At 43.0% G+C, this 15616-nt stretch overlaps 2 protein-coding genes across 3 annotated transcripts; both read left to right on the top strand.

Moving 5' to 3' along the window:
- Positions 1 to 295: 295 nt before the first annotated feature.
- id3 (inhibitor of DNA binding 3) lies at positions 296 to 2226 on the top strand. The gene is made up of 3 exons (XM_068338748.1): positions 296 to 713; positions 1006 to 1081; positions 1418 to 2226. Exons 1-2 carry the CDS (start codon positions 414 to 416, stop codon positions 1057 to 1059), a joined length of 354 nt encoding a protein of 117 aa, XP_068194849.1. The 5' UTR covers positions 296 to 413; the 3' UTR covers positions 1060 to 1081; positions 1418 to 2226.
- A 2669-nt stretch (positions 2227 to 4895) lies between these two features.
- e2f2 (E2F transcription factor 2) lies at positions 4896 to 14499 on the top strand. 2 transcript variants are annotated; one of them, XM_068338956.1, is made up of 7 exons: positions 4896 to 5629; positions 10026 to 10125; positions 11491 to 11710; positions 11944 to 12105; positions 12214 to 12328; positions 12471 to 12666; positions 12767 to 14499. In XM_068338956.1, the coding sequence occupies exons 1-7, from the start codon at positions 5354 to 5356 to the stop codon at positions 13021 to 13023; spliced, it is 1326 nt and encodes a 441-aa protein (XP_068195057.1). In that variant the 5' UTR covers positions 4896 to 5353; the 3' UTR covers positions 13024 to 14499. The 2 variants fall into 2 exon arrangements, with proteins under 2 accessions (XP_068195057.1, XP_068195056.1); XM_068338955.1 differs by having other exon boundaries at positions 12468 to 12666; positions 12767 to 14497.
- The last annotated feature ends 1117 nt before the right edge of the window (positions 14500 to 15616 follow it).

Below are 15616 nucleotides of genomic sequence, written 5' to 3'. Positions count from 1 at the left end.
TTCGTTTAGAAACTCGTCTCCTCATTCTTAAAGTTAGTCGTGAGTTTTTCTAAACTTTGACTAACTGTGGGAACATTTTTCTATTCTTCTTAGATAAATGTCACCACCTGAAAGGTAAATATTCGATTGACAAAACCCTGAAGGCATCACAGCCTAGTTTCCTCATTCTTTCCACCCCGTCTACAAGGTGATGCTAGCCAATGAGATTCCGCTTGCCGTGTACACTGACCAATCAGAGCCCGCGGTGAGAAAGGGGGCGTTAGCGGGCGTGAAGCGTATAAAAGCCTAACTGTACATCGCTGTCGGAACATTATCGCTTCTAGGACTGTGCTGGAGAAGAAAACACCCGCATTAAACAATCTGCTTTAGCATTTTGGAGCTTTGTCGCTATCGTTTCACCTTCCGGTTCCACCATGAAAGCGATCAGCCCCGTCCGCTCGGTGAGGAGCTGCTACAAGGCCGTGTGCTGCATCTCGGAGCAGAGCCTCGCCATCAGCCGGAATAAACACTCGTGTCTGGAGGAGCCGGTGGGCGCCCTGTGCGACATGAACGACTGCTACTCCAAGCTGAAGGAGCTGGTGCCCAGCATCCCCCAGAACGAGTCGGTCAGCCAGGTGGAGATCCTGCAGCACGTCATCGACTACATCTTCGACCTGCAGATCGCATTGGAGGCGGAGGACTCAGCCGCGCCGGAGGTGCTTTTGTCAATAAAGGTGAGGGGGAGAAGATGCGGACGCTTTTACCTCAACGATCAGCAGTCTGTGTTGATTTTTTTCTTCATATTTTAATTTCAATTAAACCACATTTAACATTGCTTCCTGTGGATTTTTGTAACAATCCCTCCTCTGATGTATAACTGTGATGCGGCAGCAGATGTTCTCAGCTTGTTGTGTTTCTGGGAAACGTGTTCCACCCCCGCACAGTCTTGATTGTGTACTGTTACTGTACTGCAGTAAGAGTAAAAAGTGTCTCCATCTAACCCCTTTCTTCCTGCTCTCCATCCAGGCTGCGGATCTTACTCGTAATTTCTCCAAAGAGGAAAAGCGGTTGTGCCACTAGGTCGGACCCTTGGCGCGTTATGGTAAGTGTTTATCATTTGAATTATCCATCCTATCCTCCTGAAACAGTGTGATCATGAGTTGAACATATTTACTCTATGAGTAACAATGACTAGACTTTATTTTTTATTTAAGCTTGAAATACTAAGTTTTTCTGTTGGAAGATGAGAAGCTTTTCCATCCGCGTTCAGCGGGGCAGCCAATTAGAATGGACCATTGAATACGCAGCCGATTCCTCGCTATCTGCCTGGGGTTAATGAAAGTTCCATGCTAGGCGCCAGTCTGTCTGCTCTCCTCTGCAGGGAGGGAGGGTGAGAGGAGAGATCTGACTTCACTTTTCTTCCTTTCTCTCCATGCAGGTGCGGGGAAACACATGTCTCCACTTCACTGCGGGCAAGAGGACAAGAGGGGCAGAAAGGGTGGGATAGGTATTTGGAAGAGAAGAAGAAGAAGGAGGAGGAGGGAGGTGGATGGTTTAAAGAAAGACAAGTAAAAAAGTGGACCATTTCCAAGATGAGAGGGGATCAACAGTAGTGCATGAGCAAGAAAACAGAGACTCATTGTTTGGCCCCTGGACAGCCAAATCAACACACCAAAGCAGAAGCCAGGATTAGAAACTGAAAGCAACTGGCTTTATATTGCCCTGCTTGTGAAGAAAAAACCCTTTGGATCCCCTGTATGTAGAAGTAGAATTATTGGTACATTGTTATTTTGCCTTTTTTTAATGTGTTGCATTCCAAACAAACTTTTTTGTGGGTTAAAATCAACGCCAAAACGCAAACCCTTTCGACACCAAATCTCCCATCTCATTTAATGACCCCTTCATTATCATGCAATCTGATTTCTAACGATCTGGAAACTATTAAGAATTCATACTGACGTGTACATATCCACTGTGTGTGTGTGTGTGTGTGTGTGTGTGTGTGTGTGTGTGTGTGTGTGTGTGTGTATGTGTGTGTGTGTAAGGCATGAAATGTAGATGTTTTTTTCTGAATGGGAGTTTGAGTTTCCTTAGATATAATCAGAACTCTATACTAGAGTTTATTGTAAATGTTTGTAGGGATTGTGTTATTTCTACAGACAATGTACTGTGAGTTTTATAAACTCTTTATGAAGTGTGCTTTGTATGTATGTTCTTATGTAAAGAAATAAAAAAAATGTGAAAGAGTTTTTTTCTTCATAGTGTGTTTGATATAACGTTATGTTTGAGCTCTGGTGATTTCATGGAGTTAAGGCTGATCTAAATGTTGCTTGTCTAAATGTTTTGTTTTAGGATGGTACAAAATGATGCTACAGGGTGTAGTACCATTTCTGAATAATCTTGAGGTTAAGTGGTTTGGAATCAAACAATTTATTTTCCCAAGAAATAAAAGCTACCAGTCTGAAGTAGCTTAACTTTCTAAATTATGGAGGCTTATTATTCATAAATCAAGACTTTTACATCACGATCAATGAGCAACAACCACACATGCCTAAATCCATTCCTTTGGGAAATGTAATCAGTAATTCCTTACTAATACTGTATATTGGATGTATTTTAACTATTGGAGAGCTGGACTAACAGGAGGGGAACCCTATCTGACACACAGGCACAACATGACAACCTCACATCTGGATTAATACCCTGAATTCTTGCTGTGAGGCAGCAGCATTCCTGCTCCACTTAAAATGGTGCTTCACTGATCTTGGAAGATGACTGCCCTACATGTAAAGCAACATTTATGCATTAATAAGGAAAACTCAACTCTCATGACTCCTGGTCAGTTGTGTTTAGTGCCTTGAAATCTTGTCATACTACTCCACCTAGTGAACTTTCGGACATTTTTTTTTAGTGAGTGCCAAGGCTGACTATGCTTCATTTAGCAGCGATATTTCAACAACAGAAAATGCTTCTGGTCTTCGTTGTGTCCGTTGTTGTATATTTGTTTTTTGTTTTTTAAATACCGTAGTTTTTAGTTGATTTACAAAGATGATGAACAACAAACTCTTCAGCAAAAGGTTGAATGGAATGGGCCGGGTCTTCAATAATGAGATTACAGCGCCATCTAGTGGCAACAACAGCCTGCTTCCATCCCGTTTTACCACTAGAGGTTCGTTACAGATGATGAAATCTGTCAGTCAGTCATCTTCAGATTACCACCGCTGTATCCGCCGCAGCGGGTCACGGGGAGCCGGAGCCTATGTCGGCGGCATAGGGCGTGAGGCGGGGGACACTCCGGGCACGACGCCAGTGCACCGCGGACACACACACAAAGACATACAACCATGCACACACACACACACACACACACACACACACACACACACACACACACACACACACACACACACACACACACACACACACACACACACACACACACACACACACACGCGATCTTACTTCTGCTGTCCATTAGATGGCGCTCTGAGGCTAAGCAGCTGATCCTGTCCCTTGCCTTTTGTAGTCAAATACAAGATAGAAACAGAACGGAGATTTTTATTATTGTGACTTTTCCTTTTTTCTAATTTAAATATTAATTAATTTAACATTAATTTATTCATGTCACACATTATCTGCAATGTTGACATATGTTATCTAAATGAACAAAAGCACTGTACCAGTTTTTTCCCACAACCTCAATATTTTGGATATATTGTTCATAAAGTCATTGCATCCTGTCTTGGAGTAATTTAAAAAAAAAACCCCACTTCATTTATAACATTTTAGATTTTATTATTTCAACTGACTATATATATTTCAAACAAAGACATGACAATAGCCCGGCCTTCGTCGCAAGCCTGTTTTTGTCTTGGCCAATGGGGGTCAAGTCATATGGCTGGGTTTGGTAGCTGTGTTTGGGGGAGGGGTTGTTTTCTTTCAATATCTCCTCTGAGCCAATGGGCAAGAGTTGTACTGAATGAATCCAATTATCAATAATTATCTGTGAACTTCTCCCAGTAGCACTTTACTAGGAGTAGTTCTTTGTTTGAACTATAGTCAGGCCACAGTATTCTTACATCCAGTGTGTTATACTGGCTTAGGAACAATGTAACTGCCCTACATTATAGAACAGATCCTGGAAGTTAACTTCAAACTAATATTTACATATAATTTATAATGAATCACTTCACATGACCTCACCTAATGTCTTCAACTTTTTCGCAAGTGTAGTGAGCTGACGTTTTATTAAAATACATTTTAACAAATACACAGACAGACAGATAGACAGATAGATAGATAGATAGAAAGATAGATAGATAGATAGATAGATAGATAGATAGATAGATAGATAGATAGATAGATAGATAGATAGATAGATAGATAGATAGATAGATAGATAGATAGATAGATGCATACATACATACATACATACATACATACATACATACATACATACATACATACATACATACATACATACATACATACATACATACATACATACATACATACATACATACATACATAGATTCTGCAGTGATGGACAGGAAAGGAAGAAGGTCAGGATGCTGAAGGACACCAGACATGTGTCAGTTTGTCGTTTGCTTGTAAACAACAAGTAAATCGTGTTACTAACACAGTTACAAGAGCTTTGTATATCTGATTATATTTATTCACTCAGTCATGCGCCTCAAGCTTGAGAGCAAGTGCTTTATGTGGAACTCCTGCTACTGTCTCTTTAAGAAGAGCAGCGCCACCCGCTTATGACTGTTTAATGCAAATATGACACACAGAGCGTGCCGTCAGCCAATCAGAGGCGACTTCTAACCGCGGGAGATCTAAATTTCGCGGGAGCAAGTTTGGCGCTAAAATACTGTTCTTCCCCATCTCTTGTCCCCTTGTATGGAGCGCGGAGCTGTGAGCTGGACGGACAGGAGTCACTGCCCGAGCGGAAGGAGCAGAAGGAAGGAGACGAGGCTGGAGAAGACGAGGTGGAGCCCGGATCACTGAGACGTGGAAGCCCTCTGCTATCGGACTTTAACAAATTCTGGATGTTTCACATTTCCTCAGCCGACACTTTTTTTTAAAATAACTTGTAAGGCAAGTTGGATCTGCACTTTAACGGACAAAGGAAACAACAGCGACCCGTCTGCTGCAGTTACTGTCGAACATGAACAGGAAATAACGTCAGGGTTGCTTTTAACTTTCACATTTCATTGACTCATCTAGGTCGTATGGCTATTTTATAAGAGTAGATATTATATATTTAGTATAAAGCAGCAGCTACGGACTACTAAAAGAGGGGTTGCGCGCTGAGTGCTCACCACCATCACACATTTCGACTACCTCAGCTTTAGTTGGACTCAGGAACATGATGAGGATGCCCAGACGCGTCTCCCCGGCGGCGGGTCGGCACCAGGCCGGCCTGCCCTGCTCCCAGCCCAAGATGAAGGTCCTGTCCACCGCAGCAGTGAAGACTGACTTCTTCAGCAGCGGACTGTCCAGCCCGTTAATACACACGGTTCCGACCGGCTACTTCACCCAGATCTGCAACACGACCGAGGCCGAACAAAGAGCCAACAGCCTTTATTCAACCCCTAATGGACCGGAGGCGAAGCCCATCAGAGCATCCTCCGGCCGGCTGCCGGTAAAGAACCACACAGCACAAATACACGTTTGTTTGTTTCTTGTTGTTCAAAGTGCATTCATTGTCTTTCCACGTGTGGGTGGAATAATTCATCATTTACATCGGAATGCATGTGTGATAACATCTAACAGCACATTTGAATATGTTTGGAAGTGACAGGAGGCAGAGGAGCAGCTGAATGTGGATGGATGGATGGATGAATGGATGGTTGTGGACTCTGTGAAGATAGATAGATAGATAGATAGATAGATAGATAGATAGATAGATAGATAGATAGATAGATAGATAGATAGATAGATAGATAGATAGATAGATAGATAGATAGATGCAACAATAGTTAGGGATTACTTATTTTAAAAAGTCAGCTGCAGTTGTACAAGAAATGTTCCTTATAACCACGTGACACCTTTCATTAAGATAAAACACAACCTAACCGGTTCATATGACTGTGTGGTGGTGGAGGGGGATGTCAGGGGTCCCGACCAACCAGTTGGTGTGCTTTCCTGTAAACTGATGTGTCAGATGAGAATGTTGAACAAGGCCAATCTCATTTCTTTATGCAAGAAAAATGTAACCCACTTCCTGTTCTTTGAAAGGCTTAATAATCTGAGGGAACTGTCGAATCTTCGTTGCTCCAAACCTGCTGATGTTGGGGGTTTTTTAAATTACTTGGTCTATTTTTTTTTCCAGCCACTCAGCTTCCAGTATTAGATTTACTGATTGCTCTCAGGCTAAGGGGGTTAGGGGTTAAAAGGGTGTGCAGGGTCTCCAAATCTCATGTTAACCCCCTGCCCTTGGAGCCTCATTCTAGTGGAATAGGATTAGTGGGATATACAGTAAGTCCAGTGAGAAGCAGGCTACCAGCTGGCCTATCAGCAGCCAAGACGAACGTACAGTAATAGAAATACAAGGTGTCTTGGATGTGGGTCGACCTATACCATCATCAAACGTCTGTGACTGAGGAAAAAGAACTCTCCTCCTTGTGTAAAAAAGATGATGAATGTTTGAAATAATAGTGAAATTCTTCAATAAATTGAAGAAAATCAGGTAAATTCTACATGTCTTACAAATACTGATGTGATGGACTGAAATAAAACCTTTGCCAAATTCCTTAAATGTAGATTTTGACACATAGAACTGTCCCTTTATTCATTTTTAAGTTGTTATATGTAAAATTTGTTTTAACTCTTGATTGCCTCAAGAGAAAAAGAAGACTGTCTCTGACTCACAAGCCTGCATCTTATGCAGGATGGAGCTGAATTATTTTAACTATTTAACAACCTCCAAGATATAAAGAGACCGTTCTTTGTGATGCTGACGCAGCAGTTTCGCCGGACCAGGACGTGCTGCATCATCATGTGGAGCTGAACTCACTTCCTTCACTGTAAACAACATAACAACTATTGTTGTGTAGCCAAAAAGTTGGTTTCCTTTTGGGAGAAAAGTGAACGTTTGACTGAATGTCAACAGAGTCTGTAGAGATGTGGGTTTTACTCATTTATGATTCGAACTGGAGTAATGACGGTGTGTGTGTGTGTGTGTGTGTGTGTGTGTTTGGACTAGACTTGTGACGTAGATGTGTCGTAGAACTCTGGATTTTCCTCCAAAGTCCAGTGAAGACCATTTCCTTGCTGATGGCCGTAACGATCTGCGTCTCCACAGATAAATGAACTTTTCTGTTTGCTACACGACAAGCGACCTCAAGTCCAGTCAAACGGCGGTTTTGGGCCCACGACTCGCATCTGCATAATGTCAATGAAACAGTGTCCTGTTTATTTCGCATTCTTGTCACATGTGCGCGTTCCCAGAGTTCTAAGGAATGTGCACAAGCTGCCAAAAAGGCATCATCTCTGTTATCAACGTCGTGATCCGCCTGTTTCTGCCGCTTCGGCGGAGAACAAACCTCCTCTGTCGCCTCTCTACTTCCAGAAGCTGACAAGCTGGTGTGACGCTGGCCGCGTGCACTCCCTCAAACTTTGTCATTCACCCCGGAGCACTCCGGCCTCAATCGGGGGGGGGGAGTTGTGTATTTCACAGTATAACCCCTCCACCCTTCCCTCTTACCTCTCCCACCTCTTGAGGGGCAATAGAATGAGCACTGTAGGCTGTTTGTGGGGTAGTGTTGATGCCCGACCCATCTTGACTGAGGATGTGAAGAGACTTCGGGCTGCAGAAATTCCTTCACGTGGTTCTGACATGGCGTGTGATGTGTCGCCATGGAGATTTTCAACACCGCGGCTGAATAAACCACAAGATTCAGCCAAAAGAATGCACAGAACACAGAGGAGGTCACGTGCAGAGGTTGGGTGGAACTGGGCATGCAGGCGGGGTGGGGTGAGTGCAGACGACAGCGGGGTGATAATGTAGGAGATAAAGGGTTACTGGAGGTGTTTCTGGCTCCGGCCTTCAGCTCCTCCCTCGTACACACACATTTGTCGACTAGTTGAAGTAGTGTTTGCGTAATATGGATGACACACCATTGAAGGGAGCACCCAAACCCCCACCCTGCCTGTCTACAGCTGCAGGGTGAAACGGTTGGTGCTGCTCCTACAGCATGTCGCCATACCTGTAGCCGCCGCTCACAATAAAGACATTTAGGCAAAGGAATGAAGACATGGGTGCAGCTTGATCCCAACATTCAGGTCACGGAGGTTGTGGCCCTGGTCTGAAGAGAACGGAAGCAGATCGTTGGAGTCGTGCATCAAAATGTCGCCTTGAGGAACTCAGATGAACTCGACAGAGTCTGTTGTGTTCCGTTTGAGTCTTTTTTTTAGAGGAGACGTTTCAAAGTTGTAACCTCAGGAACGTGTTGTCCTGAAAAACAAAGACAGGAATGATACAAAAATAGTAAAACAGAAGTAAAAACAAGACAACTGTCACTTCACCACCGGGGGGGCTCGTCATCAGTCCATTTCTGTGAGGACATCCATACTTTCATTTGAAAACATGCCTCCCACCTACTCAAGGTTTATGCCCATTAAAAGGAAGTTTCTCAGCAAGTTCTTGTTCAAGGGGGCATTTGTTGGACCTCTTTTGGTTAACGTGGAAATTCAGTACTCTATAAATAAATTCATTTGGCAAACAAACTAAAGAATTGCATTCAACAAAAAAGCTAAACCTGACTACAGCCTTATTCATTAGAATCTCACCCTAAATGCCATTGCTGACCACCAGCCCTTTGCTGTGAGTCTGAGTCATAGTGGGGGTTTCTGTTCGGTGCCTCATGGATTAACAAACCCACTGAGAGCTCATGCACTTGCTGTGCTGCTCCAGATGTCGCCGGTCAAACAGGTGGACGTGTCAGGGGGCACGCAGAGACAAAGGCAGCCTTCATCTCCCCCCTACACTTATGTGGCATTTCATTCTCCTCTTTTCCCATCTCCGAAAAAGTCAAACGCCTGAAGCCATTAGACTAATAGAGGATCAGGATCAGAGGAAACGATCACAATCACAGGTCGACACCGGGCTCGGTGACACTCCGCTGGAGTCTGGTGAACTCATTCGGACCGGCTGCAGACTTTATTTCTGTTCTGCACAATTATTTTAGCTTAACATTAAGTTGCAGAAATATAGCATGTCGGGGTTTTCACCAGCATTCCTCAGCACTTTCAGTTGTGTTCTCACTCGTCTGCGGTGGCAGCAGGAACGAATGATTCCATGTGATTTATAGCTATTGTGTTCCAAAGGTTGTGTGTTTCTGACAGAAGCTGCCGACGTTAGTGACCCTCACGTTTACAATTATGGTAATCGACCTGCTGTGTGTGTGTGTGTGTGTGTGTGTGTGTGAGAGAGAGAGAGAGAGAGAGGAGAAAGGTTATGTGGGGTGGCTTCTGGGAGGGCGTGCGGGGGGGGGGGGTTGTTGAGTGATTCCAGGGACTTCCTTGGATTTTTGGATGCAGTGGGTTGAGAGTTAATCATCCCCCTTCCCACACACACACACACACACACACATACATACACACACACACACACACACACACACACACACACACACACACACACACACACACACACACACACAGACTCACACACACACAATCAGCCCCTCTTGAAGTGTGAGGGGGGTGCTTTGTTCCAGCACTTGAGGGTTGTTGGCACATTTACGACACTTCAACAACCCCCTATTTAGCACATTCACGTCCCATTTTCATGGAGGGGCCGGGTTTGGACGACACATTTCATTTTTTTGTGATTCAACACTGAACTCGACCTCATGTAAAGTCTTCATTTGTCACCGGAAAGAATGAAAGATGGTTTAACAAAGACAAATCACTCCTAACTGTAAACTGAGGATGCTGTTGTTCATGCAATGGCAGAAAGATCGGTGGAACCGTACGCCGAGGTATTTCTCTTTAATTCATGTGCATTTCTTTCTTTTTCTTTTTTTTTTCTTAAGGCTAAAAGGAAGCTGGACCTGGAGGACCCTCAGTACCTGCCAGAGTTCCGTACACCGAAAGGACAATGCAACATCACACCCAGAATATCAAGTCCAAGGAGTGAGTCCACCGTTCTTCTTTTTCACAGGAGAGATTTGAATGACAGTAATCTCGCTTATTCGCGCTTCAAGATGCCCAGCTTCACTACATCGCGGATTTTTAGTACGTGAATACGCTGCTTTCCGAGACTCACGGAAAGCAGCACACTTCTATGTAGTAAAGAAACACTTAAAAGTGCTTTAAACAGTCTGAGAATGTGGGAAAAGGTAATACAGGTAGAAGGTGGTTTAATATCAGTATGGGAAGGGTTTATAAATGTTTAAATAACCATAAATAATCAAATAAATAGGTCATCACTATATTAAAGATTTTCTTTTTGTGTGGGTGGTTCCTAGAACACATTAACCGCGAGTAACGAGGGATTAGTGCATTTAAACTTCTCAGGAAATATTATGACTAGTGCTGTCAGGCAATTAAGAAAATTAATCTAATGAATTACAGGATTTGTAATGAATTAATCTAAATAATCGCATTTTAATCTCATACCTGCTAAAGGCCCCCAAATAAAGGATTTGAATTCTTGGACATTACAAAATTGTAGTGCATGACTAATCAATAGAATGAACCAAGAAGAGAACATTTGAAATCTACATTTTTATTGATTAAGTGTGCTTTATAAATGGAATTCAAAAGAAAAAAGGTCAAGCACACCAGGGCCAAGTGCATTTTTCAAAAATGCAATACAAATACAGTTAAATGAAATAAATAAAATTCAGAAATAAAATAAGCCTGAGTCTCAAATAGGCACATAAGCAGAATCTCAATCAAAATGAATACTAAAGCTGACTCAATACAAGTCAAAATGAATAGTATAGCATGTCTCTAAATAAGGAAACATTAATAGTAAGATGCCAACAGGGTGGCATTTCCTTTAAAACGGTAAGCTAACGTTCAACTCTGTCCTTGACATGTTTTGCATTTAAATGATACGTTAGGCTGGAGCTGCTTCGGTGATATGAAAATTCTCTTTTACAAAAGGTACAAGTCACTGCGTTTTTGTTGATAGTCCCGTCTTTGTTCTTTTTATAAGTAAACTTTCCGCCCAAAGGTCCGGGTTTGCCTCACTCTCCTGTGTCGCGTCCATCTCTGTTGTCAGTCACCCTGTTTTTGACCAGTGGCGCAGGTACGAAGTGACTTCCACTGCAGCCTACGGGTCCCTCAATGGGACAAATTTAAAATGCTTGTGGAATGACTTGTCACTCATGATTAATTACGTTAATTTTTATAGCGCGTTAATTTGCAGCGAAATTTATTAATCTAATTAAAGCGTTAAACTGACAGCCCTAATTTTGAGTAAATAAATCTATAGAAGTGCGGTATTTTAATGTTAAACAACCATATATCTTTCTTGGTCTTTTCTCTTAGCTCCCAAGTCTCCCGGTGAACGATCGCGCTACGACACGTCTTTGGGCCTGTTGACCAAGAAATTTGTTGGTCTTCTCGCCGAGTCTCCTGACGGAGTTCTCGACCTGAACTGGGCCACTGAGATCCTGGAGGTCCAGAAAAGACGCATTTATGATATCACCAACGTCCTGGAGGGAGTGCAGCTCATCCGAAAAAAGTCCAAGAACAACATCCAGTGGCTGTGAGTATACTGCATGTGTATAAAAGCTTTGCTTCACAATCAATGAGGCTACAGCTGAACTTACTTCTGTTTACCCATCTGCCCCCTTGTGGCGATCAGGGAGTATGTAATCTTTTTCTGTCCACTGTTGAACAACCTCCTCTGGGTTTTGTCTATCACAATCTTCGTTTCTGAGTTCTTATAACCACTCCAGACCTCTTTTTATATATTTGCGTTTATGTGTCTCCTCCCAGCGTTGGTGACGTATTTGAAGGCGGTACCAACGGAGGACAGAAGGCATGCAGCCTGAGGAAAGAGATTACAGACCTGGAGAGCAAAGAGAAATTTCTAGATGACCTGATCCACAGCAGCACAGCACAGCTCAAACAATTGACGGAAGTTGACGACAACAAGAGATATCCTTTACCTACATCTGTGTGTGCGTCTGTACATTTCTCTGTTTTCTGCTCACAAATACCAGCTTCACTTCTGCTGCTGTTCTGACCCTTGACCCTGAGCCGTACGTTTGGTTATGTGACATATCAGGACATCCGCTCCATCGGCAGTCTTCGAGACCAGACGGTCATCGCTGTCAAGGCTCCTGCTGAAACGAAACTAGAGGTCCCAGACACCCCAGGGGTGAGCCAAGTCATTGTTGGTTGAGTCTTTCAGCTTGTGTGCAGCTGTACCCTCATCTTAATATCTGTATATACAGATCAGAGTCACATCACTCACAGAAGAAACTATCTTTTTGTTTTCCTGCATCTTCCTCCTACAGCAGGGGTCGTTACAGATCTATCTGAAGAGTAAGAACGGCCCCATCGAAGTTTACCTGTGTCCAGAGGAGGGTCTGGAAGATGCCAGTCCAGTCAAAAGTGCGGTCACCCCTAAAAAAGAGTTCCCTCAATTCCTGTGCCCTACAGCCGTCACCCCAACGGAGCCGCCGAGCTACGGCGTCAAAGAGGAGCCAGCTGAACGTAAGCGAGTCTCCCTGAAGGACAGGAGGCGTCTGTTGTTTTTATTCTACCATTATTACATAGAGGGTAACCATGAAAATACATTTTTTTTGTTAAACAGTTACCATACCTACACCAGCAGTGGCTCCAGCCTCCACTTCCTCTCTGCTAGACGTGGAGGGTCTGTTGGGTTTACCCCCCAGCTTGCTCCAGATCACAGAAGACCAGCTTCCCTCCACCTCCTTCACCCCAGATCCCAACACCCCCTTCGTCAGTTTCTCTCCACCTTTGGATCACGACGATTACCTCTGGAGCCTGGAGGATGGCGAGGGGGTGTCGGATTTCTTCGACGCATGCGACCTCGGAAATCTCTTGTAGTGCAGAGATAGAAGCGGGGCAGTGTTTAATTCCTTGAGGTATTACACTATGAGGCCATCTGCTTTTGGAAGCCTATTTTCATGGTCATAAAGTTTTTTAGAAAGTATTGTACAGAGAATTGTAATAAGGAATAAGAGATTGACACCGATGTGTGTCATCTCCAGCCTTTAAGAAGCACTGCTTACAAAGTAAGGATTGTTTGGGAATTTGCGTCACATTTTCAAAGATAGAGATTTGTAAAATCAAACCGATAGGGACGTTATGACGGATGTTGTATCAGCAGCAGCAAAACCTGATGAATTTGTGGATCAGGGAGTCTAAAGGATGTTTTTCCTTGTCCACGTAGCCTGAATGTGTTTGCTGTGACCTGTAGGGGGCAGTCTTATTTCAGGTTTAAAACACAGTTAAGTACAGAGTCTATTTCCTTCAACACTGGACAAATGAAGCTGTGAATAACCAATCGTTGTAGATCTGAAAGTTTCTGCAGCTTCTTCACAGATTACGTTGTGAAATCGGACTTTGAAGGCGTCCGTGTTGCTTCTGCCTCTGCTTTAACCTGCCTTAAGCTTTACGTCAGGGCATCATCTGAACCCACACAGGAGGGTCACCGTCGCTCTTGATAGTCCGGCAGCTTTATCTCAAATCCAGGTGCTCATCTATTGATGGGAGTTCGCTCATTTTAATTGTTGTTTTTTTTAGTTGTGTTCAACTACTCTTGTATTTTTGAGGAAATAACCCAAAAACTAAAGCAGAATCTGTGAAGCAGGGGTTGATTTAATATAATTCAGGTACAATTAGAGTAGTTGTTTTTCCCCTCCTTTATCCTGAAATGAATTGATTCTGTTGAAGTAACAACAGAATTAATTTGAAGTTTTTTGAGTCCATGTGTGCTTTCACCACACGAGGTTGGAGCAGCCATTACTTTACTTCGTTCGATGGGAATCGATCTAATCATTTGGCAATTTTAATTTTGTGCTGAAACGTGTTGGGTTTTTTTGTTTTGTTTTTTGGCTTTCCCTCTACGCTGCAGAGATAAGCTAACTGTCCTGTCCTATTGAAACTTGAAAATTGTGTGTTTTTATTATGTATGTTATTGACAACTTGGGAAATGGAAGTCATGGTGTGCCTGTGTGTGAGTTTTTACAATCTAGTTAGAGCATGTGAATCCAGAATTTGTAGTAGGGGATGGGGTTTCAAAGAGCATCCTTTTTTTGGGGGTATTTGTATATAGTTTATATTTATGGCTATTTTTCTTATGTTTTTCTTTTTCAATTGTTGATAATGGCCTTTTTTTCCCAGGAGGCACAATTGTTTTTTATGACGTGCAGCACTTCATATTTGGTAATATTGTGTGGTCTGTTTGACAAATAAATTCTCAAGCCATGTTTTCCACTGAAGATTGTGTGTCAGTTTTTATATTATCTCTACATTCTTTTACATGACCTGAGCAATTAACTAGAATTAACTAGAACTCCAGAATCTACAGAAGGAACCCTTTGAGATGTGGAGCCAGGGTATTGATCTAATATGAGGTGACAGTCCCATGAGCAGAGAGAATAGCCTCACTTGGAGAGCACAGTGATGGTGAACAAGCTTTAAAGCACAACCAGGAAGACAAAAGCCACCCATCATTCCTTGGGAGTCCATTGTTATGGAGACACAGTCACAAAAGGGAGCTGAGCGTGGTTACCCAGAAGGTCAAAGTTTAGTGGGTCACTATGGAGTGCTGTTCTGTGGGGAATAGCCATTGGCAAGAAAATACATCACAATTCAACAATCAGCAGTAAATGACATTTTTAAAAAATAAATTATCCCCGCCGCCATGAATCCCTTTGAATGTTTCATTTGTGTGGAGGACTGAGTGTCTTTTTCCCAAAATAAACTTTCAAATTCTCTTCTAAACAGGAGCCAAACACTCGTCTCCTCCTGAAATAATTTAGTTAACTTTAGTTAAGTCGTTCTCAGAAGTTATGTATGATGACAGAGGAAGCACACAGTGTTTGCCAGGTCCGATAAAGCAACACAGATCAGGCAGGAGAGCTCTCATTAAGGTTAAAGCTAACAAATGAAGTCCTGGTAAGGTGTGGGGTAGTAAAAAGGTTCAAACATGCTGGAAAAGTGATTTTATGATTCTATATTGCCAACAGATTGGGCGTAAATGTGAATGGCTGTGGTGAACCTATCCGGTAGCGAATGAATGAATGGATGGATGTGAGAAAGGCCCTCATGCATCTGCAGTAGTTTCCTGCAGTCCCTTATGTGTGCTCGCTTGTGAGCCCACATCAGGCGTCATTAGTTAGGCGTACGTTAACAGATGTTTCACACAACTTGTGTGTTAAATGCATAGAACTGACTGTTAAGTTGCTTGTGAAAGAGCAGACCGGCATCTGTTTGGTGACATCACACCATGAGACCAATTACCCTGACAACAGAGGACTGAGGTAAATATAAGCTAAACAAGAAAACCAACAAAAAGCAAAGGGTTCCTGGTACGAGTGAAGTGACAGCTTGTCCACACATGGACCAAACCCGTGGCTGAAACACTGCATGTCTTTGTAAAGGACCGCCATCTTTAAAAGCCACATAATGAGGT

Source organism: Antennarius striatus, chromosome 17 (assembly GCF_040054535.1).
Source record: "Antennarius striatus isolate MH-2024 chromosome 17, ASM4005453v1, whole genome shotgun sequence".
In the NCBI taxonomy this organism is placed as follows: domain Eukaryota; kingdom Metazoa; phylum Chordata; class Actinopteri; order Lophiiformes; family Antennariidae; genus Antennarius; species Antennarius striatus.
Note: the sequence above shows the minus strand (reverse complement) of the source record. Positions and strands in the feature narration are given on the sequence as shown.

Excerpts from the sequence above, each read along its gene's own strand:
- id3 (XM_068338748.1), top strand. The coding sequence starts at position 414 with ATGAAAGCGATCAGCCCCGTCCGCTCGGTGAGGAGCTGCTACAAGGCC. Across the intron at positions 714-1,005 it reads AGGTGCTTTTGTCAATAAAG|GCTGCGGATCTTACTCGTAA; the intron begins GTGAGGGGGAGA and ends CTCTCCATCCAG.
- e2f2 (XM_068338955.1), top strand. The coding sequence starts at position 5,354 with ATGATGAGGATGCCCAGACGCGTCTCCCCGGCGGCGGGTCGGCACCAG. Across the intron at positions 10,126-11,490 it reads CAGAATATCAAGTCCAAGGA|CTCCCAAGTCTCCCGGTGAA; the intron begins GTGAGTCCACCG and ends CTTTTCTCTTAG. Across the intron at positions 11,711-11,943 it reads AAGAACAACATCCAGTGGCT|CGTTGGTGACGTATTTGAAG; the intron begins GTGAGTATACTG and ends GTCTCCTCCCAG.